This window comes from Oncorhynchus clarkii, chromosome 11 (genome assembly GCF_045791955.1).
Source record: "Oncorhynchus clarkii lewisi isolate Uvic-CL-2024 chromosome 11, UVic_Ocla_1.0, whole genome shotgun sequence".
Classification (NCBI taxonomy): domain Eukaryota; kingdom Metazoa; phylum Chordata; class Actinopteri; order Salmoniformes; family Salmonidae; genus Oncorhynchus; species Oncorhynchus clarkii.
The window spans coordinates 16,904,945-16,927,985 of record NC_092157.1 but is presented as its reverse complement, the minus strand read 5'-3'; the positions used below and the strand labels follow the sequence as shown (position 1 = coordinate 16,927,985).

The 23,041-nt window shown below is 43.8% G+C and overlaps 1 protein-coding gene across 12 annotated transcripts in view; it reads right to left on the bottom strand.

Moving 5' to 3' along the window:
* Positions 1 to 23,041, bottom strand: part of LOC139420300 (TRAF2 and NCK-interacting protein kinase-like) — a 64,388-nt gene that overhangs the window by 16,236 nt on the left and 25,111 nt on the right. For 6 of the 12 annotated variants that reach the window (XM_071170227.1, XM_071170230.1, XM_071170229.1 and 3 more), the window contains 10 exons: positions 22,562 to 22,897; positions 21,438 to 21,602; positions 20,166 to 20,405; positions 16,730 to 16,839; positions 16,528 to 16,643; positions 16,304 to 16,395; positions 6,234 to 6,409; positions 5,721 to 5,823; positions 5,189 to 5,329; positions 519 to 630 (listed from right to left, as the gene is read on the bottom strand). In XM_071170227.1, coding sequence (XP_071026328.1) covers positions 519 to 630; positions 5,189 to 5,329; positions 5,721 to 5,823; positions 6,234 to 6,409; positions 16,304 to 16,395; positions 16,528 to 16,643; positions 16,730 to 16,839; positions 20,166 to 20,405; positions 21,438 to 21,602; positions 22,562 to 22,897 — 1,591 coding nt within the window. The remainder of the gene's footprint in view (positions 1 to 518; positions 631 to 5,188; positions 5,330 to 5,720; positions 5,824 to 6,233; positions 6,410 to 16,303; positions 16,396 to 16,527; positions 16,644 to 16,729; positions 16,840 to 20,165; positions 20,406 to 21,437; positions 21,603 to 22,561; positions 22,898 to 23,041) is intronic. The other 6 variants (XM_071170232.1, XM_071170239.1, XM_071170236.1 and 3 more) reach the window with 4 other exon arrangements.

The following is a 23,041-nucleotide window of genomic DNA, read 5'->3' as shown; positions in this document are numbered from 1 at the left end:
GTGGATGATAGAAAATTGCTATTATTGTTTTTTCTTTGAAGTAAATTTAGCCCACTTTTGCTAAAATAGAAAATATAGTCTACTGATGGTGCCTTGAATACCGGTTTCTTTCATTTAATGTTCATGTTATGGGGATATTTATATAAAGGAAATTTGTCTTTTGTGTCTGTTGAAAATTAAAGATTACTGACAGAGCCATAAGAAAATATTGCTTTATTTATCTGATCATATTGTAATATATTTGTTAGGTTTTCAGTAGGTTCAATTAGGTTCACTAGACTATATGCGTCATTTAAAAATTTTTCAATGAACATTCGAACAGTCCGGCCCTCGTCTTGTAGCTGATTTTTTTATTTGGCCCTCCGTCCATTTGACTTTGACACCCCTGCTGTACAGTATGTTCACACAACATTACAACCTTAGAGCAACATTCATGCAACCTCCTCCTTCCTAAGCAATTTACTGGCAACAAGAGCTAGAGCAAGGATGACAGAAGATTGACAAGATAACTGACTCACCAGAGGCAGAGTTTTCATCATCATCATCGGTGGGGGAGGTTCCGTAGACTCGTGGATCAACGAATGGCGTGAAGGAGGAGGACTTGGAGCCACTCCCACTGCCCATGCCATACTGCAAATCAGAGAGAGAGGGGGTGGGATCAGGATCTCAGAGCATTATAGGTAGGGTTCAGAGTTTTCCCTGAACATCTAAACAAGAAAAACTCCAGGCTCTAATTTCTGTCCTGAGGTAACAGGTTGCCAGGTGGTGAGAGTTTTCAGCATACACTTATGGGTTGCCAGAGCAGAAAGCGTGTTGAGCAACATTAGGCTTGGTTTGCCATGCAAACACACAGCATGCAGAGAGAGCAGAGAATGTGAACAGCAAAAAAGGAAGAGAACATATGGAAGAAATGGTTATGGATTGGGTTAAACTAGGTTAGAGTGGGTTTAATCGCGAGCCAGACAGACTCAGCGTCTAGGTCTAAGTCAGACTTGACGGAGGGTGAGTTTTTTTGTTTGTTTTAGTACAGGATGCAGAGAGAGCACAAGGGCACAGAGCCACAGGGCTAGGTAGCCAGCAAATCCGACCCGCTTGCTTACAGCTGCATTAAGGTTGGACAGGCTTCCTGTGTAGATTAAGACACCACAGAGCTGGTGCGAGATATGGCTCGGACAGTGCCTCAATTCAGGGACGAGAAATACGTTGTCCTCCGAATTGTCCCATTATCCCAAATGTTACTCCGAGAAGATTGAACGACTGCTACTGTGACTGGCACCCGTTGTCTCTCTCTCCTCCGTGCTGCAGCGACCACCACAGAACATCAAAGTGTTTATTGCGCTGCCCGTGTTCGCACCGGACTAGTATTATCAGAGAACCTTGGAGTTTGCCAAAAAACAATAGTTATTCTGGTTGGAAATTTTACTCTCCTGCCAGGTAAAAATTAGTGCCACGGCAGATTAGGACGGGATGTGGTGTTTTGCGCTCGTGCACATAAATACATAACCCAGTTATAGTTATAGGAGTTATTGCCTATTTGCATTGTGTTTACACAGCGGGAAATACAGAAGTATTTTATTTTTCACTATGATCAGCTTGTCAAAAAATGGACATATACAAACTATTATGCACATAGCAACATGGTCTAGGAAAAGGCACTAAACATGTATATATGACAAATACAATTTGATTTGATACTCTTTCTTCCATATCCTGTATCTGCTACATGATTTATGTTAGATCATTTTTTTACTGAACGTTGGTGCAGCGCTGCAGAGATGTGACTCTCCAACAGCACCCTGGAGAGGCACGCTGGGAATGAACAAGATCATTATTTTTAGTCCCTGCCCTTGACAAAGTGGGCAATGCTTATCAAAGATCGGCATCAGCCTTCACCAAAAGAGCCCACAGGTCACTGGGTTGAGAGAAAGTGTCATTGATTTGGGGCAGAATTTGAGGTTTTGTGTTGTTGTTGGATGTGTTGTTGCTGCCTAATGAGTGGGCAGGCCGTGCCTATAGCATATCCTAATCACATCAATAAATTGGTTATAACAAACTCTGAACACCGTAACACATATGAACTCAAAATGGATGCAGAGGACGTGACAAATAAACTTGAAACAGGGGAATATTTTCCAGGTTGCTCAGAAGGTAAAGGGGAATTCCGATGTGTGGAATAAATGTGACTAGAAATGTGACAAGCCCTGCGTGCATATTATGTGTGACTAACACGTGTTGTATAGATTACAATAGAATTTGTCTGACCATTTGGAACAATGTAAACACTAAATAAAGTATAAGCGTACCAGAGAGTCTGTTAAAATGTTGTTTTTTTGTTAAGCCTTTATTACAGCAAAGACTAAACAGTCGCATTCATTCATGAATGCAATTTCCGAAATGGAACGGTTTATTTATTGTTTAAGCTAATTATTCAAGGAGATGAAGAAAAATATGAGTTATTATTATTATTATAAATATTATTTTTCAAACAATTTGAAACAGTGTAAACACAAAATAAATTAGAAATAATACCAGAGAGGCTGTTCTAACAAAGTAAAGCCTTTATTACAGAGAAGGTTAAAAACAGCCGAATTTGGGAAATTGCTGTGTGAAGCTTGGTGCTCATGGAATCAGTAGGCTATTAAACACACACTCAAGCAGGCAAGATAAACAGGATCTGTCTTACTCTTGTAGATACAGTGCCTTGCGAAAGTATTCAGCCCCCTTGAACTTTGCGACCTTTTGCCACATTTCAGGCTTCAAACATAAAGATATAAAACTGTATTTTTTTGTGAAGAATCAACAACAAGTGGGACACAATCATGAAGTGGAACGACATTTATTGGATATTTCAAACTTTTTTAACAAATCAAAAACAGAAAAATTGGGCGTGCAAAATTATTCAGCCCCCTTAAGTTAATACTTTGTAGCGCCACCTTTTGCTGCGATTACAGCTGTAAGTCGCTTGGGGTATGTCTCTATCAGTTTTGCACATCGAGAGACTGAAATGTTTTACCATTCCTCCTTGCAAAACAGCTCGAGCTCAGTGAGGTTGGATGGAGAGCATTTGTGAACAGCAGTTTTCAGTTCTTTCCACAGATTCTCGATTGGATTCAGGTCTGGACTTTGACTTGGCCATTCTAACACCTGGATATGTTTATTTTTGAACCATTCCATTGTAGATTTTGCTTTATGTTTTGGATCATTGTCTTGTTGGAAGACAAATCTCCGTCCCAATCTCAGGTCTTTTGCAGACTCCATCAGGTTTTCTTCCAGAATGGTCCTGTATTTGGCTCCATCCATCTTCCCATCAATTTTAAACATCTTCCCTGTCCCTGCTGAAGAAAAGCAGGCCCAAACCATGATGCTGCCACCACCATGTTTGACAGTGGGGATGGTGTGTTCAGGGTGATGAGCTGTGTTGCTTTTACGCCAAACATAACGTCTGGCATTGTTGCCAAAAAGTTCAATTTTGGTTTCATCTGACCAGAGCACCTTCTTCCACATGTTTGGTGTGTCTCCCAGGTGGCTTGTGGCAAACTTTAAACTACACTTTTTATGGATATCTTTAAGAAATGGCTTTCTTCTTGCCACTCTTCCATAAAGGCCAGAATTGTGCAATATACGACTGATTGTTGTCCTATGGACAGAGTCTCCCACCTCAGCTGTAGATCTCTGCAGTTCATCCAGAGTGATCATGGGCCTCTTGGCTGCATCTCTGATCAGTCTTCTCCTTGTATGAGCTGAAAGTTTAGAGGGACGGCCAGGTCTTGGTAGATTTGCAGTGGTCCGATACTCCTTCCATTTCAATATTATCGCGTGCACAGTGCTCCTTGGGATGTTTAAAGCTTGGGAAATATTTTTGTATTCAAATCCAGCTTTAAACTTCTTCACAACAGTATCTCGGACCTGCCTGGTGTGTTCCTTGTTCTTCATGATGCTCTCTGCGCTTTTGACGGACCTCTGAGACTATCACAGTGCAGGTGCATTTATACGGAGACTTGATTACACACAGGTGGATTGTATTTATCATCATTAGTCATTTAGGTCAACATTGGATCATTCAGAGATCCTCACTGAACTTCTGGAGAGAGTTTGCTGCACTGAAAGTAAAGGGGCTGAATAATTTTGCACGCCCAATTTTTCAGTTTTTGATTTGTTAAAAAAGTTTGAAATATCCAATAAATGTCGTTCCACTTCATGATTGTGTCCCACTTGTTGGTGATTCTTCACAAAAAAATACAGTTTTATATCTTTATGTTTGAAGCCTGAAATGTGGCAAAAGGTCGCAAAGTTCAAGGGGGCCGAATACTTTCGCAAGGCACTGTATATTGATGATTTATAAAGACAGGCACATTTAACAGTTAGGCTATTGATTATAGACCTACTTAAGTTCTGGTTTCCTCTCTCCTCACTTTTCTTACTTTTCTTAGGCAAAAAGGCAAGGGCTGTATTGTCATCTCCTCATTCTGCTGCTGCCTCCGGCATTGTTCTCAACACCGATATGCTGGTTAACTTTGCTATTATGCACATAGAAAAATGGTCTAGGAAAAGGCACCAATTCAACAGAGCACTGATGTGTTTCATAACCGCTGCCGGCGACCACTATCCAACATGGGAGAAAGCGCATTTGTTATAAAATAATGTTATTTTTTTATTAGTGTTGCACCATTGTTTATGTAATATAACCATATACAATTTTAGTAGCACATGTCTTAAAGCGATGGACTGTGCCATCCCCACGGCCTCCACAATGGATCAGTCCACACAGAGCGAATCAGACAGGTGTCTTGTACACCATGATCATTATTATATATTTTTTCTGCTCGACTAAAGAAATCTTGGTCAGCCAACAGCGTATTGACCAAATAATCGACCAGTCGACTAAAAGGGGTCGGCCCTAGTTGGGATAATGGGACAATTTGGAGTACAACGCATTTCTAATCCCGGGATTGAGTTACGTTTCTGAGCCATATCTCGCACTGGCTCCATCCATGGTTTCTTAATCTACACAGGAAGCCTGTCCGACCTTAATGCAGCTGTAAGCAAGAGTCGGATCTGCTGGCTAGGGAGTAGGGAGCTTGTGTGTACAGGGCTAGAATGTAGGGGGCTTGTGTGTAGAGGGCTAGCAAGTAAGGGTGTAGGGTGCAAGGGCATAAGCAGTTAGGGTGTAGGGGTCTAGTGAACCTACTTTGGGGTGGCTGCGCCCAGTGCCATTGCCAGGGGAGACCAAGGGGGAGGGGCTTTGCTGCACCAGATCGGGCAGATTGGCGTTTCCGGGGAAACCGTTGCTGTCGGCGAGAGCGGAGTTCCGCCTCCTGTCCCCATAGGTCTGGAACAGAGAGAGAGTGAGGGCCACTCTACACACTGATCTGTGTTCAGATTAATCTATTTAATTGTGATGGGTAGGATTTGGGAAAGGTAAGATGATTCTAGATTTGTGGTTAAGGTAAGGTTAAGGTTGGAATCTAATGGTTAAGGTGAGGTTTAGGGTTTGGAGGTTTATCTGGGTCTGTGGTTAAGGTGGATGTTCTGCCGCTGATGTGGAAGGTGGGTAAACCCAAAGGATTGAAGAAGCTGAGCGACGGCTGGTGACAATGCAGAGACTCATTCTACACAGACAGACACACGCAGAGCCGAGTGCATGCCAGGATGCTGAGTTGTGTATTAAGCAAGCAGAGCGGAGCCCAGGGGTCAGGGGTTAAAAGTGAAAGGCGACTGACCTCTCTCATCATCAGGGTGCTGTCTTGGGAACGGTTGCCGTAGGAATCATTATGTCCTCCCATCACACCGTACACCTCACCACTACTCTGCCCCGCAGCCGGCCTGACAATACACACACACGTTTAAAAAACTAAAAGATGCCCTATGCAGACATCGCTCTGCCATTTCCTGGTTGCTAAAATTCTAATAGTAATTTAAGTTTATGTGTAGAGAATCATTGTCACATTTAAACCACTGAAATATGGTTTCCAGAACCAACAATATTGTATTTTCAACTGTTTGAAACTGGTGTACAAAACCCAAAGTAAAATAAGCAAATAGTGCACATACTGTAGAAAAGATCTACAGCTTTTTAGACTTGCTTTCAATGGAATTACAGATCTATAACTCACATTTCTATGTGGATTTGGTCTGGTTGCCAAAAAGTTACATATTACAGATTTAAGATACATAGCTACAATAAAATAAATGCATATATTAAAATGCAAATACACACACACACACACACTCACATGATGCGTGGGATGTCGCTGACAGACACAGAGCCGTCGTTACTTCCTCCCTCTCCCTCCTCGTCACTCTGTGACTCGTCACTGGATGAGGAGTAGTCCGTCACCTTGACGGGCGGGCGATTAGGCTCCTCCCCCTGACGCAGCTCCCTCAGCTCCTTGGCTAGAGCCGTCAGGTCCTGGAGGTGAGGAGGTCAAAGGTCAGTAGAGGATATTATAAAAGGTCAGCACTCATGTCGTGGGTGCAGTAACAGTTGCTTTGATTTATGGGGAACATTTTATTGGCACAACATTTTAAACATTTTTCAGCGGCTAACTCCTTCCTCAGAGTGTGAGTGAGGAACAATGAGGATTCAGTCAGGATGGAGTCAAGAAAGGTCACTTACAGAAGGGTTAGGGTTCTGGGAACTCAACCCTTATGGTCAGTGGTTAGAGGTTATTTGTTATCTGTTTAAGGGGAAACACAGCTCCAATGCTCCCCAGTCTGCCTGTCACACTGAACAGGTAGAGCAAAACAGGTGAGCTAGAGGAGAGAGGGGCGTGCACAGGGCCGGATTAATGTAGGGGCTTACCGGGGATGAAGCCCCTTGGCCCAGGCCCATGGGGGACCAAGAGGGAAATTACGTTGTTTTTATTATTATAATTTTATCCAACCAAAGAAGTCCGCTCTCAATGTTCAAAATACATCAGAAAGAATCATTTAGCCAACAGAGAATTTTTTTATTGTTTTTTAATAATGGTGGTTAACTTTATCACAAGCACATACAGGTATTGGTCAAAATTAAGGAAAAACCAACACAAAGTGTATTAACATAAAGTGTCTTAAAAGGGTGTTGCGTCACCACGAGCTGCTAGAACAGCTTCAGCATCGATTCTACATGTGGACCTAAACCATAACAGGAACATGCCCCCCACACCATAACATATACTTTGTATCCCTTGTTTACAGTGTTGTTTTCTTTATTTTGACAGTTACCAGTATGCCAACAGTCGGCAAGGCTACAGTTTGGGCAGCATACACACCAAATATAGGTTACAGCTTTTTGCGTTGTGGCCATAGACATATAATCCATAGAAGGGTATTGTAACCCCTTACCCTGGCAATTTGACTGTTAAACTCATTGGTACAATAGCAATGGATGCCAGTCCTGACTTGAATGGGAACTGCCATCTATGGGTTATATTTATATGGTTGACTGCAGCTGTCAGTTTGCCTTTTTCAGATTTCAAAATAAAATGGCAGGAAAAATGTACAGTTTGGAAAGAAAATGCCTGCTGCTGAAAAAAGATGACTAGTCTGTCTGTAGAACCAATATAAACATAAACATTAGCTAACAGCAGCACTGGTTTTCAAAGTAGCTTATCTTGAGATAGGCTACTGCCACCCCTACCATGTCACAACACACAGCATTAAGGAAAGAAATTCCACAAATTCACTTTTAACAAAGCACACCTGTTAATTGAAATGCATTCCTTGTGAAGCTGGTTGAGAGAATGCCAAGTGTGTGCAAAGCTGTCATCAAGGCAAAGGGTGGCTACTTTGAAGAATCTCAAATATAAAATATATTTAGATTTGTTTAACACTTTTTTGGTTACTAAATGAATTCATGTGTGTTATTTCATAGTTTTGATGTATTCACTATTATTCAACAATGTAGAAAATAGTAAAAATAAAGAAAAACTCTTGAATGAGTAGGTGTGCCCAAACTTTTGACTGGTAATGTATATTGCCTCCTAATATTGTACAATCTGTGTGTTGCTTCATTGACCTGGGCTATTGTTTGTCTGAATTAAAGACCAGATTGATCTCAGTTTGTCAGTGTCGGAGAAGCCACTAATTTCTGTCATTTGTGTGGTATTAAAAAATGTTCAGTCAATGTCTTCTGTCATGAAAATGACAAATTGCATGAAGTGCGTTTTTAATTAAAAGGCCAATTTTTTTGAGGAAATCCTAAAAATGCCTCTGCTCAATTAATAGCCTATGCCACATGGCAAACATTAGTATGGCTTTATTTATAAAGGGTATTTTTCTTCAACAGTAAATCTAACAAGCATCGAATTGCATCTTGGTGCACAGACTTGTTTACACCAAATGATGTGTGTGCAGGGAAGGGGAAAAAAGCCTCAGGGCCTATGATTTCTTAATCCGGCCCTGGGCGTGCATGTGAAAAGAGGGGACAGAGTGGATATGAGCGTGCACATGGGGATCAATAGATATCTTACCAACTCCTCCTGGATGATAGAGGTGGAGAGAAATAGAGAAAGACAGAGAGTGAGAAAGAGAGGCAATAAGAGAGAGAAAAGGGGAGAGAGAGAGAGATGTAAGAATGAAGCTATAACTACTGCAGGGATACACAAACCTTTGTACTCCAAGAGAAAGATTGAGAGAGAGAGATGTAAGAATGAAGCTATAACTACTGCAGGGATACACAAACCTTTGTACTCCAAGAGAAAGATTGAGAGAGAGAGATGTAAGAATGAAGCTATAACTACTGTAGGGATACACAAACCTTTGTACTCCAAGAGAAAGATTGAGAGAGAGAGATGTAAGAATGAAGCTATAACTACTGCAGGGATACACAAACCTTTGTACTCCAAGAGAAAGATTGAGAGAGAGAGATGTAAGAATGAAGCTATAACTACTGTAGGGATACACAAACCTTTGTACTCCAAGAGAAAGATTGAGAGAGAGAGATGTAAGAATGAAGCTATAACTACTGCAGGGATACACAAACCTTTGTACTCCAAGAGAAAGATTGAGAGAGAGAGATGTAAGAATGAAGCTATAACTACTGCAGGGATACACAAACCTTTGAACTCCAAGAGAAAGATTGAGAGAGAGAAGGCTGTGGCGGTTATGACATTTTGTCAGCCGTTTGTCATGCAAAAGACTGCCAGTCTTACGTTAATTGACCGTTATTTAACAAACATGTTTAGCATTTCCAGGCCTTCACGTATACAAGCTACCGATGTGTGCCTTTGGAACATCTACATTTTTAAAAAGTCTAATAAATGCACAAATTTGTTTACATCCCTATTAGTGAGCATTTCTCCTTTGCCAAGATATTCCATCCACATGACAGGTGATGCATATCAAGAAGCTGATTAAACAGCATGATCATTACACAGGTGCACCTTGACTGGGAATACAGATAAACTCTCTCTGTCAACTGTGTTTATTTTCAGCAAACTTAACATGTGTAAATATTTGTATGAACATAAGATTCAAAAACTGAACAAGTTCCACAGACATGTGACTAACAGAAATTGAATAATGTGTCCCTGAACAAAGGGGGGGGGTCAAAATGGACAATTTCGGAAATATTTTATTTCAGCTCATGAAACAGACCTGTTACATCCATATTTCTGTTCAGTGTATTTCAGAAAAACAGAATATGAGTTGACCTACTGTATGTTATCTGGCTATGCGCCATGCCATAGGCTGTAGACTTGTTCATTTAGCAGACAAGATATGCTTATAAGTCCCGTGCCATTATTATATATTATATGATTTTTTAGTAAGTAATATAATAACTTAGCTGAATAAAATAGAAAGTATGTTTTCCCATTCCGGAGCGAGTGTGCATATGAAGTGGCTATGTTGAGCGTAAAAGTGATCATTGAAACAGGTCCTATACGTTATTTAGAGTTATTTGCCAACTTTATTTGTGAATGATACAAACCTTAGAATATCTTATGAATCAAAACATATATGGGCTGCATGATGCGTCTGGCTAGTGATGATTTGAGAAAGTTACAAAAAAAATCAGTTTGCCTTCCATTCCTTGCCTCCGGCTGCTCACGCTGTTCTCTCATCAAGTGATCATATTTTCACCCATCAGACTATTCTCAATTCAATTTTGTATCCACTAATATGTAAAAGTGGTTTTGATTTAGAATGGCCCATTATGAAATGGGCAGGAACAAAGACAGGGGGGAAAAGGACGACAACAGTATGCACTCGAATAGCGAATGGAGGCCGATTTCTCGCCTGTTCGTTTTTCAATCATGCAGGCTCTTCTGGTTATTTCACTCCAGGCATCAACCACTGTTTGAGGAGCATGCAGCCTCTCGCTGGGCGACAAGTGATATTCCTCCCAAACTGTATGCCATGGGCTCTCCAACCCTGTTCCTGCAGCTATCTAGTCTTCTGTATGCCATGGGCTCTCCAACCCTGTTCCTGCAACTATCTAGTGTTCTGTATGCCATGGGCTCTCCAACCCTGTTCCTGCAGCTATCTAGTGTTCTGTATGCCATGAGCTCTCCAACCCTGTTCCTGCAACTATCTAGTGTTCTGTATGACATGGGCTCTCCAACCCTGTTCCTGCAGCTATCTAGTGTTCTGTATGCCATGGGCTCTCCAAGCCTGTTCCTGCAACTATCTAGTGTTCTGTATGCCATGGGCTCTCCAACCCTGTTCCTGCAGCTACCTAGTGTTCTGTATGCCATGAGCTCTCCAACCCTGTTCCTGCAACTATCTAGTGTTCTGTATGCCATGGGCTCTCCAAGCCTGTTCCTGCAGCTATCTAGTGTTCTGTATGCCATGGGCTCTCCAAGCCTGTTCCTGCAACTATCTAGTGTTCTGTATGCCATGGGCTCTCCAAGCCTGTTCCTGCAACTATCTAGTGTTCTGTATGCCATGGGCTCTCCAAGCCTGTTCCTGCAGCTATCTAGTGTTCTGTATGCCATGGGCTCTCCAAGCCTGTTCCTGCAGCTATCTAGTGTCCTGTATGCCATGGGCTCTCCAAGCCTGTTCCTGCAGCTATCTAGTGTCCTGTATGCCATGGGCTCTCCAAGCCTGTTCCTGCAGCTATCTAGTGTTCTGTATGCCATGGGCTCTCCAACCCTGTTCCTGCAGCTATCTAGTGTTCTGTATGCCATGGGCTCTCCAAGCCTGTTCCTGCAGCCATCTAGTGTTCTGTATGCCATGGGCTCTCCAACCCTGTTCCTGCAGCTATCTAGTGTTCTGTATGCCATGGGCTCTCCAACCCTGTTCCTGCAGCCATCTAGTGTTCTGTATGCCATGGGCTCTCCAACCCTGTTCCTGCAGCCATCTAGTGTTCTGTATGCCATGGGCTCTCCAACCCTGTTCCTGCAGCTACCTAGTGTTCTGTATGCCATGAGCTCTCCAACCCTGTTCCTGCAACTATCTAGTGTTCTGTATGCCATGGGCTCTCCAAGCCTGTTCCTGCAGCTATCTAGTGTTCTGTATGCCATGGGCTCTCCAAGCCTGTTCCTGCAACTATCTAGTGTTCTGTATGCCATGGGCTCTCCAAGCCTGTTCCTGCAACTATCTAGTGTTCTGTATGCCATGGGCTCTCCAAGCCTGTTCCTGCAGCTATCTAGTGTTCTGTATGCCATGGGCTCTCCAAGCCTGTTCCTGCAGCTATCTAGTGTCCTGTATGCCATGGGCTCTCCAAGCCTGTTCCTGCAGCTATCTAGTGTCCTGTATGCCATGGGCTCTCCAAGCCTGTTCCTGCAGCTATCTAGTGTTCTGTATGCCATGGGCTCTCCAACCCTGTTCCTGCAGCTATCTAGTGTTCTGTATGCCATGGGCTCTCCAACCCTGTTCCTGCAGCCATCTAGTGTTCTGTATGCCATGGGCTCTCCAACCCTGTTCCTGCAGCTATCTAGTGTTCTGTATGCCATGGGCTCTCCAACCCTGTTCCTGCAGCCATCTAGTGTTCTGTATGCCATGGGCTCTCCAACCCTGTTCCTGCAGCCATCTAGTGTTCTGTATGCCATGGGCTCTCCAACCCTGTTCCTGCAGCTATCTAGTGTTCTGTATGCCATGGGCTCTCCAAGCCTGTTCCTGCAGCTATCTAGTGTTCTGTATGCCATGGGCTCTCCAACCCTGTTCCTGCAGCTATCTAGTGTTCTGTATGCCATGGGCTCTCCAACCCTGTTCCTGCAGCTATCTAGTGTTCTGTATGCCATGGGCTCTCCAAGCCTGTTCCTGCAGCTATCTAGTGTTCTGTATGCCATGGGCTCTCCAAGCCTGTTCCTGCAGCTATCTAGTGTTCTGTATGCCATGGGCTCTCCAAGCCTGTTCCTGCAGCTATCTAGTGTTCTGTATGCCATGAGCTCCCCAACCCTGTTCCTGCAACTATCTAGTGTTCTGTATGCCATGGGCTCTCCAAGCCTGTTCCTGCAGCTATCTAGTGTTCTGTATGCCATGGGCTCTCCAAGCCTGTTCCTGCAGCCATCTAGTGCTTCTTTTGGGAAACCACGTGAAATCTGTTGGGGAACATCAATAGTGGCATGTTTCACAAATAAAAATATTTGATTAAACTGTTGACAGCCCCTCTCTCTGCACACTCGAGAACGGAATGAAGGAGAGAGGGGAGGAGATGGAAACGCATGGTGAGATATTTCGTAGTTAAAGGTAATGGGTCAATCTATTATGAAAATACCTTATTACTAGGCTATTAAAAATTAAATACATATTCACTATAGGCTGAAAGCTACAAGCTACTGTAAGCTGCCCTGCACAATCAATGAACTAAAAGCATTGTCTAGGCCTATACGTTCTCTCCCAGACTCATGGATAGAAAGTTTGTAGCGTAGCACAAGGTAACCAGTCCATCCAGTATGCATACTAATAGATACCACACTCAAAGCCGATAACTAGAATATGTTCAATTTAGGAGTATAGGCTAGACCAATAATGCACCAAAGACATCTTAAATCAGTAATTAAAAAAAGAAAAATTCTGCCGTGCGTAATACGCGATAGACTAGGGTTCTCCAACCTTTTGTAGCACGAGAGCTACTTCTAAAAAAATTGAACATGTTGCGAGCTACTTATTTTTTTCTAGCTTTCAAATAGGCACTCTTCTCCCCTGCACATCTTCTTCAGCTCCTTAGTGCGCTACATTCTCTTGTACACTGTTTTCTGTCAATAGACCTGGTAAAATAATGGTTAATAAACAACTCTAAGGGGGGGCCCTATAAAATATTTTATATTTTCCCAAATTATGTTTTCGGTTATATTTTTCCTGGTTTAATATTTTTATTTTACTCTCAAAATTACAATTTCTCGCAGAGAAACAATGAAATTGGATGTTCTGAGTCCATAACAACGCTTAAATCACATCAGAAGACCATTTATTGGGTGTCTGAAAGAACATATTTAGATTGAGTATAATCCCCCTTTAATTGCACATCTGGCCCTTTATTTGTGCACCTAGCCATTGAGGAATGTGCCATCTAATGTGCTGCTCTATCAATGGTCTTGTACTGCTGCTGATCATTTCATGGTAAAGTTTGCAAATAACATATAATATACAAATTATATACTTATGATATACTTCCTCCAATTAAGCCTACTTTACAGTTAACCTTTAATTGAGAAGGTTTTGGGGGAAAGTTTTTCTGTCAAACCACAAGAAGGTTATCACATCAACTGGCTACATACGGAGCGATAGACAAACACTCGCACCACACAGACAGACAGGGGCTATGTCTTGTAAGACTATGTCTTGTATAAGGGAACAATCATTTTAATGGGCTTGGGCTCATATATAGGCCTATGCATAAGCTCTAATATGTGTATGGGTGTTTTGAATTAATCATCACCTTTGAAAGCTCTGTCCATTTCATTGTTAGGCTTTTAAAAACAACATCCACAAAGACAATGTTTTTCCACTCAGTTTCAACCCGTTTGAAGTAATTTATTCAGATTGATCAATCACAGTAAGAGTTTTTTTTAATGTACAGTACCAGTCAAATGTTTGGACACACCTACTCATTCAAGGGTTTTTCTTTATTTTTTACTATTTTCTACATTGTAGAATAATTGTGAAGACTTCAAAACTATGAAATAACACACGTGGAATCATGTAGTAACCAAAAAAGTGTTAAACAAATCAAAATATATTTTATATTTGAGATTCTTCAAAGTTGACATGATGACAACTTAACACTCTTAGCATTATCTCAACCAGCTACACCTGGACTGCTTTTCCAACAGTCTTGAATGAGTCTCAACATATGCTGATTTTCCTTCACTCTACGGTCCATCTCATCCCAAACCATCTCAATTAGGTTGAGGTCGGGTGATTGCGGAGGCCAGGTCATCTGATGCAGCACTCCATCACTCTCCTTCTTGGCAAATAGCCCTTACACAACCGGAAGGTGTGTTGGGTGATTGTCTTGTTCAAAAACAAATTATAGTCCCACTAAGCACAAATCAGAAGGGATGGTATATCGGTGCATAATGCTGTAGTAGCCATGTTGTTTAATTGTGCCTTGAATTCTAAATAAAATCACTGACAGTGTCACCAGCAAAGCACCATCACACCTCTTCCTCCATGCTTTACGGTGGGAAACACAAATGCTGAGATCATCCGTTCACCTACTCGGTGTCTCACAAAGACACAACGGTTGGGAACAAAAATCTCCCGTTTGGACTCCAGACCAAAGGACAGATTTCCACCGGTCTAATGTCCATTGCTCATGTTTCTTGGCCCAAACAAGTCTCTTCTTATTATTTGTGTCCTTTAGTAGTGGTTTCTTTGCAGCAATTCGACCATGAAGGCCTGATTCACAGTCTACTCTGAACAGTTGATTGTTGACATGTGTCTGAACTTGAACTCTGTGAAGCATTTATTTGGGCTGCAATTTCTGAGTCTGGTAACTCTAATGAACTTATCCTCTGCAGCAGAAGTAACTCTGGGTCTTCCATTCCTGTGGCGGTCCTAATGAGAGCCAGTTTCATCATAGCGCTTTATGGTTTTTGCAAGTGCAATAGGGCTGGCTATCTTCTGTATAGCATCCCTACCTTGTCACAACACAAATGACTGGCTCAAAGGCATTAAGGAAAGAAATTCCACAAAATAACTTTTAACAAGGCACACCTGTTAATTGAAATGCATTCCAGTTGACTACCTCATGAAGCTGGTTGAGAGAATACCAAGAGTGTGCAACGCTGTCATCAAGGCAATTTGAAGAATCTGTCATTATTTCATAGTATTTCATAGTTTTGACGTCTTCACTATTATTCTACAATGTAGAAAATAGTAAAAATAAAGAAAAACCCTGGAATGAGTAGGTGTGTCCAAACTTTTGACTGGTATTGTATATATATATATATATATTTTTTACCCCCTTTTTCGCAACAATTTTGTGATATCCAATTGCGATCTTGTCTCATCGCTGCAACTTCCCAATGGGTTTGGGAGAGGCGAAGGTCGAGTCATCCGTCCTCCGATACATGACCCACCAAACCGTGCTCCTTAACACCTTAACCCGGGAAGCCAGCTGCACCAATGTGCTGTTCAACTGACGATCGAAGTCAGCCTGCAGGCGCCCGCCCCGCCACAAGGAGTCGTTAGAACGCGATGAGCCAAGTAAAGCCCCCCAAGGCCAAACCCTCCCCTAGCCCGGATGTCACTGGGCCAATTGTGCGCCGCCCTATGGGACTCCCGGTCACGGACGGTTGTGACACAGCCTGGGATCGAACCCGGGTCTGTAGTGACGCCTCAAGCACTGCGATGCAGTACCTTAGACCGCTGCACCACTCGGGAGGCACCATGAAGTGAGTTTTAAAAGGACAATGCTGTTTTGATGCTAAGTATTTTTGATGTGATTTTCGGTTGCATTAGCATTGCTGTCAGAGTGGTTAGATGGACAACAGAGCCCTGAGAACCAGACCATTAGGACCTGATGGTCGTTAGTGAGTTGAGTACTAACAACGCATGTCCTGAGCGCACATGAGGAGATTACCGTGACTCAATTTTACTGCCGGTATGGTGGTAATACGGTCACCGCAACAGCCTTAGATGGGGGGGTGGAGAGTAAGTAAATATCTGAGTGGGTGAATGAGTGAAAGAGCTAGGAAGTGAACAGGGGAGAGCTGGAGAAAGGGAGAGGAGAAATGCCACTAACCTCATCTACAGCTCTCTTATAGCTCTAAAGAAGTTGGAGAAAAACGCAGAGAGAGGAAAAAGGGAGAAAATAAAAAAGGAATGTGGGAGGGACAGAAACGAGAGAAGATGAAAGAGAGATGAGACATGTATTGGTTAGTTCAGAGAAGAGAATGGGTTGTGTTTTTCTCTGTGTGTCTGTACTTACCGCGGGCCTGCTAGGTCGTGTCAGCGTCACATCTCTGTTTTCTTCTTTGGTCTCCTGGGCCGATGCCCCAGAACCCTCCGCTTGATTTGCCCCTGTCAACCAATCACATTCTGCTCACTAAATAGTCAACCAATCACATCTTCTCTCTGACTGTATAGAGTGTTAAGGGTTGAAACATTTACAGTAACACACATGGGAATCTGTGTGGTGGTGTGTGTGTGTACCTCTTTCGTTGCTTCCCCCCTTGGAGGAAGGGGTAGAGGAGCTGGAGGAGCTGCCACTGCTCTTCCTCTTCAGGGGAGTTTCCATTGGGACATCAGTCCTCCGCAGGTCTGGGTTACTACAGCAACACACACAAACAACATTAAACTGCCTGATTCACAAAGGAACATGGAGTGTGTGTATAGTATATGTGTGTGTGTGTACCTGGCCCGTATCAGGTGTGCTCCAGCTTTAGGAGCAAGGCCCGCAGGTCCGTTCCCAGGAGAGTTCTTCCTGACCAAGGCTGGAGAGATAGACGTGGTCCTCTGGGGCACCTACACACACACACACACACACACACACACGCACACACGCACACACGCACACACGCACACACGCACAGGTTTGTTTTAATATCCTTGTGAATACCAAAAAATTGATTCCCCTTCAAAACCCTGTTTTCTTTAACCACTAACCCTGAACCTAATTCTAAAATAGCCTTTTTCTTGTGGGGACCGGCGAAATGTCCCCACTTGTCTGAATTTGACTTGTTTTACCATCCTTGTGAGGACTTCTAGTCCCCACAAGGATAGTAAAAAAAGAAACAACACACACACACACACACACACACAGAGAGAGAGAACCAATAACAATCAGTTAGACCTTTTCTAAGTGGGACACAGAGTGTCTGAGTAGATCATATACGGTATTCTCAATCGCAAACTAAGTTTGCTAAACTGTATGTACAGTTGAAGTTGGAAGTTCACATACACCTTAGCCAAATACATTTAAACTCAGTTTTTCACAATTCCTGACATTTAACCAGAGTAAAAATGTCCTGTCTTAGGTCAGTTAGGATCACCACTTTATTTTAACTTCTTATGGCTGCAGAGGCAGCATTGAGTAGCTTGGATGAAAGGTGCCCAGAGTAAACAGCCTGCTCCTCAGTCCCAGTTGCTAATATATGCATATTATTATTTGTGTTGGATAGAAAACACTCTGAAGTTTCTAAAACTGTTTGAATGATGTCTGAGTATAACATAACTCATATGGCAGGCAAAAACCTGAGAGGAAATCCAAACAGGAAGTGGGAAATCTGAGGTTGGTCGATTTTCAACCCAGCCCCTATTGAATACACAGTGGGATATTGGTTATGTTGCACTTCCTAAGGCTTCCACTAGATGTCAACCGTCTTTAGAAACTTGAATGAGGCTTCTACTGTAATGTGGGGCCGGATGAGAGCTCTTTGAGTCAGTGATCTGGCAGAGAGCCAGGTCCTGGTCATGAGCATTTCACATGATAGCGACCTGCGTTCCATGGCTTTTCTACAGACAATGGAATTCTCCGGTTGGAACGATTTATGATAAAAACATCCTAAAGATTGATTCTATAATTAGTTTGAAATGTTTCTACGACTGTAATATAACTTTTTGAAGTTTTCGTCTGACGTTCAGCTAGACCTGTACGAGCGCTTGGATTTGTGTACTAAACACCCTAACAAAAGTAGCTACTTGGACATAAATAATGGACATTATTGAACAAATCAAACATTTGTGGAACTAGGATTCCTGGGAGTGTATTCTGATGAAGATCATCAAAGGTAAGGAAATATTTACAATGTTGACTCCAACATGGCGGATAATTTGTATTTTTTTTCCTGAGTGCCGTTCTCAGATTATTGCATGGTTTGTTTTTCCGAAAAGTTTTTTTTAAATCTGACAGTGGTTGCATTAAGGAGAGGCATATCTATATTTCCATGTCTAACATGGATGTATTTTCATCGACATTTATAATGAGTATTTCTGTAAAATTATGTGGCTCTCTGCAATATCACCGGATGTTTTTGGAACTAGTGAACCAATGTATACTGAGATTTTTTTATATAAATATACACGTTATCAAACAAAACATACATGTATTGTGTAACACGAAGTCCTATGAGTGTCATCAGATGAAGATCATCAAAGGTTAGTGATTCATTTTATCTCTATTTGTGCTTTTTGTGACTCCTCTCTTTGGCTGGAAAAATGGCTGTGTTTTTCTGTGAGTTGGTGGTGACCTGAGTTTGTGGTGCTGTCGCTGTAAAGCCTTTTTGAAATCGGACACTGTGGTGGGATTAACAACAAGATTACCTTTAAAACGGTATAAGATACATGTATGTATTTAAGGAATTTTAATAATGAGATTTCTGTTGTTTTGAATTTGGCGCCCTGCACTTTCAATGGCTGTTGTCATATCGATCCCGTTAAGAAGTTTACATACACTCAAATAGAATATGGTAGCATTGCCTTGAATTATTTAACTTGAGTCAAACGTTTCAGGTAGCCTTCCACAAGCTTCCCCACAATAAGTTGGGTGAATGTTGGCCCATTCCTCCTGACAGAGCTGGTATAACTGAGCCAGGTTTGTAGGCCTCCTTGCTGCTTGCTCGCACACGCCATTTCAGTTCTGCCCATACATTTTCTATAGGATTGAGGTCAGGGCATTGTGAAGACCCATTTGCGACTAAGCTTTAACTTCCGGACTGATGTCTTGAGATGTTGCTTTAATATATCCACATCATTTTCCTATCTCATGATGCCATATATATTGTGTAGTCCATCAGTCCCTCCTGCAGCAAAGCAGCCCCACAACATGATGTTGCCACCCCCGTGCTTCACGGTTGGGATGGTGTTCTTCGGCTTGGAAGCCTCCCACTTTTTCATCCAAACATAATAATGGTCATTATGGCCAAACAGTTCTATTTTTGTTTCAACAGACAAGAGGACATTTCTCCAAAAAGTACAATCTTTGTCCCCATGTGCAGTTGCAAACCGTAGTCTGGCTTTTTTATGGTGGTTGTGGAGCAGTGGCTTCTTCCTTGCTGAGCGGCCTTTCAGGTTATGTCGATATAGGACTCATTTTACTGTGGATATAGATACTTTTGTACCGGTTTCCTCCAACATCTTCACAAGGCCCTCTGCTGTTGTTCTGGGATTTATTTGCACTTTTCACACCAAAGTACGTTCATCTCTAAGAGACAGAACGCGTCTCCTTCCTGAGCGGTATGACGGCTGCGTGGTCCCATGATGTTTATACTTGCGCACTATTGTTTTTACAGATGAACGTGGTACCTTCAGCCATTTGGAAATTGCTCCCAAGGATGAACCAGACTTGTGGAGGTCTACAATTTTTTCTGAGGTCTTGGCTGATTTAAAAAAATAAATCCCATGATGTCAAGCAAAGAGGCAGTGAGTTTGAAGGAAGGCCTTGAAATACATCCACGGGTACACCTCCAATTGACTCAAATGATGTCAACTAGCCTATCAGAAGCTTCTAAAGCCATGACATTATTTCCTGGAATTTTCCAAGCTGTTTAAAGGCACAGTCAACTTAGTGTATGTAAACTTCTGACCCACTAGAATTGTGATACAGTGAATAATCTGTCTGTAAACAATTGTTGGAAAAATTACTTGTGTCATGCACAAAGTAGATGACCTAACCAACTTGCCAAAACTATAGTTTGTTAACAAGACATTTGTGGTTGAAAAACGAGTTTTAATGACTCCAACCTAAGTGTATGTAAACTTCCGACTGATTTGAGATAAACAAAGGTAAGGGTCCCCAAAAGTTCTGAGACATTGTATTCCAGCCCAAAACAAACAGACATTGTCATGCAGACCTTAGGAGGTAGGTCTAGGTCTGTTCGTAGCCAGGAGCTGCGGTCCAGTTTGTCGAGGGGGGGAGCGAGGCGGGGAAGAGGTATAGAAGGAGGGGTGTCTGAGGTAGGGTCAGAGTTCTGGCGGGGCATGGGGGGGCGGCCGGAGGATGGGGAGGGGGACAGGCCTGTGACCCCTGCAGGGTCGTGGAGAGACTGGGACCCAGACAGACCATGGGACTTCACTTGCACCAGGTGGGCCATCTGACAAGACCAGACCAGGACCAGACCATAACAGACCAGAGGAGCAGGATCATACATCAGCACCAGGCAGGTAGAGGAGCAGGATCATACATCAGCACCAGGCAGGTAGAGGAGCAGGATCATACATCAGCACCAGGCAGGTAGAGGAGCAGGATCATACATCAGCACCAGGCAGGTAGAGGAGCAGGATCATACATCAGCACCAGGCAGGTAGAGGAGCAGGTGTAGAGGAGGAAGAGAGGAGGAGACAGAGGAGAGGAGAGGGGAAAGAGGTGAGGAAAGTAGAGGGGGAGGGGAGAGGGGAAGGAGGTGAGGAAAGTAGAGGGGGGGGGGGGAGAAGGAGGTGAGGAAAGTAGAGGGGGAGGGGAGAAGGAGGTGAGGAAAGTAGAGGGGGAGGGGAGAAGAAGGTGAGGAAAGTAGAGGGGGAGGGGAGAAGGAGGTGAGGAAAGTAGAGGGGGAGGGGAGGAGGAGAGGAAAGTAGAGGGGGAGGGGAGAGGGGAAGGAGGTGAGGAAAGTAGAGGGGGAGGGGGAGGGGAGAAGAGAAGGAGGTGAGGAAAGTAGAGGGTGAGGGGGGAGGGGAGAAGAGAAGGAGGTGAGGAAAGTAGAGGGGGAGGGGGGAGGGGAGAAGAGAAGGAGGTGAGGAAAGTAGAGGGGGAGGTGAGAGGGGAAGGAGGTAAGGAAAGTAGAGGGGGAGGTGAGAGGGGAAGGAGGTGAGGAAAGTAGAGGGGGAGGTGAGAGGGGAAGGAGGTGAGGAAAGTATAGGGGGAGGGGGGAGAGGAGAGGGGAAGGAGGTGAGGAAAGTAGAGGGGGAGGTGAGAGGGGAAGGAGGTGAGGAAAGTAGAGGGGGAGAGGAGAGGGGAAGGAGGTGAGGAAAGTAGAGGGGGAGAGGAGAGGGGAAGGAGGTGAGGAAAGTAGAGGGGGAGGGGAAGGAAAAATTAAAGGATGAGAAACAAACATCATAAAGGGTAAACGTGCACCTACATATACTATACACATGCACCCACACACTTCCACTCCCCCACACACACACACCTGTGGTTCTACGGGGCGGTGCATGGGGGGTGTTCGGGCCTGCTGTATGCCCCCGCTGCTGAACGACTCTGAGCGGGGGGGCAGGGATGGATCAGAGATACGGTTGGACACTTTATGTTGCAGTGCTGGAGAACTCTGTCTGTTCAGCTTGGAACGCTCTTCCACCTGCCACACACACACACACACACACACACACACACACACACACACCCCCGCACACAAAGTTAGAGCACAATCATTTATATTGGCCGTCAGTGACAGATTTATCATTGTATGTTTGTGTGTCTTGGTTGACGTGTGTCAAACCTCCAGTTTCCCTCAGAGCCGTTACCATGGAGAAGCCCAGAGACAAACCTGGCTACAGTGTGCATGTGTGTGTGTACATGCCGGTGTGTGTGTGTGTGTACCGGTGTATGTACTGGTGTATGGGCGTCCAGAGGGAAGCAGATACACCCATGTGTGTTGAGACAGATATAGCCACGGTTGGCCTACATCAGCCCACAGTGGCCACTGGGGGGCAAGCCTGGTGGTGTGTGTGGCCTGGATCTAGGCTAAATCAGGAGCTGCAGTGTGTCCCTGAGAGAAGCCTGGTGCCTGAACATGAAGCAGACTAAAACACTCAGTTTGAAGAGCTGAGATTCTGAAGGAGACCGATCAGTCGGGATCGGGGCTATGGGGTTGTTGTGGAGGCTCTACTGAGATGTGGAGTAGGAATAGAGACTAGAGGAAGAGAGAGATGGGAGGAAGGCGTTCATGGCACACTTACAGACCATAATGTAGAAATGACAAGTCTGTTAGTCTCTGAAAGTACATCTATGACCATTCTAAAAGATGCCAGGCACCAGAACTTAGAGAGGGAAATAAGTTGTTGTAGAAAACACCAGCTACCATTCTAGAACAAAGAACATTTCAGGCAGGGTTTTTTTCAGGAGTCTGTCTCCTGGTGCAAGGGAAGATAAAATGGTTAATAGGGACAGGAGAGTCATGTCCAGAAGAAAGGAGGTTAGGAAAAGAGAGAGCTTCCCCAGACACACCAGTCGAGTAATGTTAGTCCACCTCTGGAGAGAGAGAGGGGAAGGAAGTGTGTTAGACAAACAGGAAGTGGGTATGTCTCCCTGACTGACCAGTCGACCTGGACTCCTCCCCCTAGACTCCTGGACTCTTCCCTCAGGGCTACTCCTTCTGGCCTCGGGATGAAGCAGGATTGGATAAGAGGAGTCAGGGGCAGGATCAGAGGTGCAGGACACACGTATACACGGAACAGTCACATTATGGCCTTCAGATTGGAGGAGCCTCTCCCTGGAGTGACTTGATTGGGCAGGGTAGGAGGGGGGGCGGGAGCGGGGGTTGTAACCAGGGAGCAGGAGGAGGTGTGATAGGCTGGCGTCTCCAGGCAGGTTAAAGGAGTGGTGCTTCTTGGGAGGTATACGAGGGGAGTTACTCTGGGCTCGACGCATCACCTAGAGACAGGGGGCGTCATACAGAACATCACACACACATACATACTGGTGGACATACTGTCAGTTCACACACACATTACCATGGCAGAACCTGAACAAAGCTTTTCAAACACATAAACCAGTAGAGGATCTGTCCATGACGGA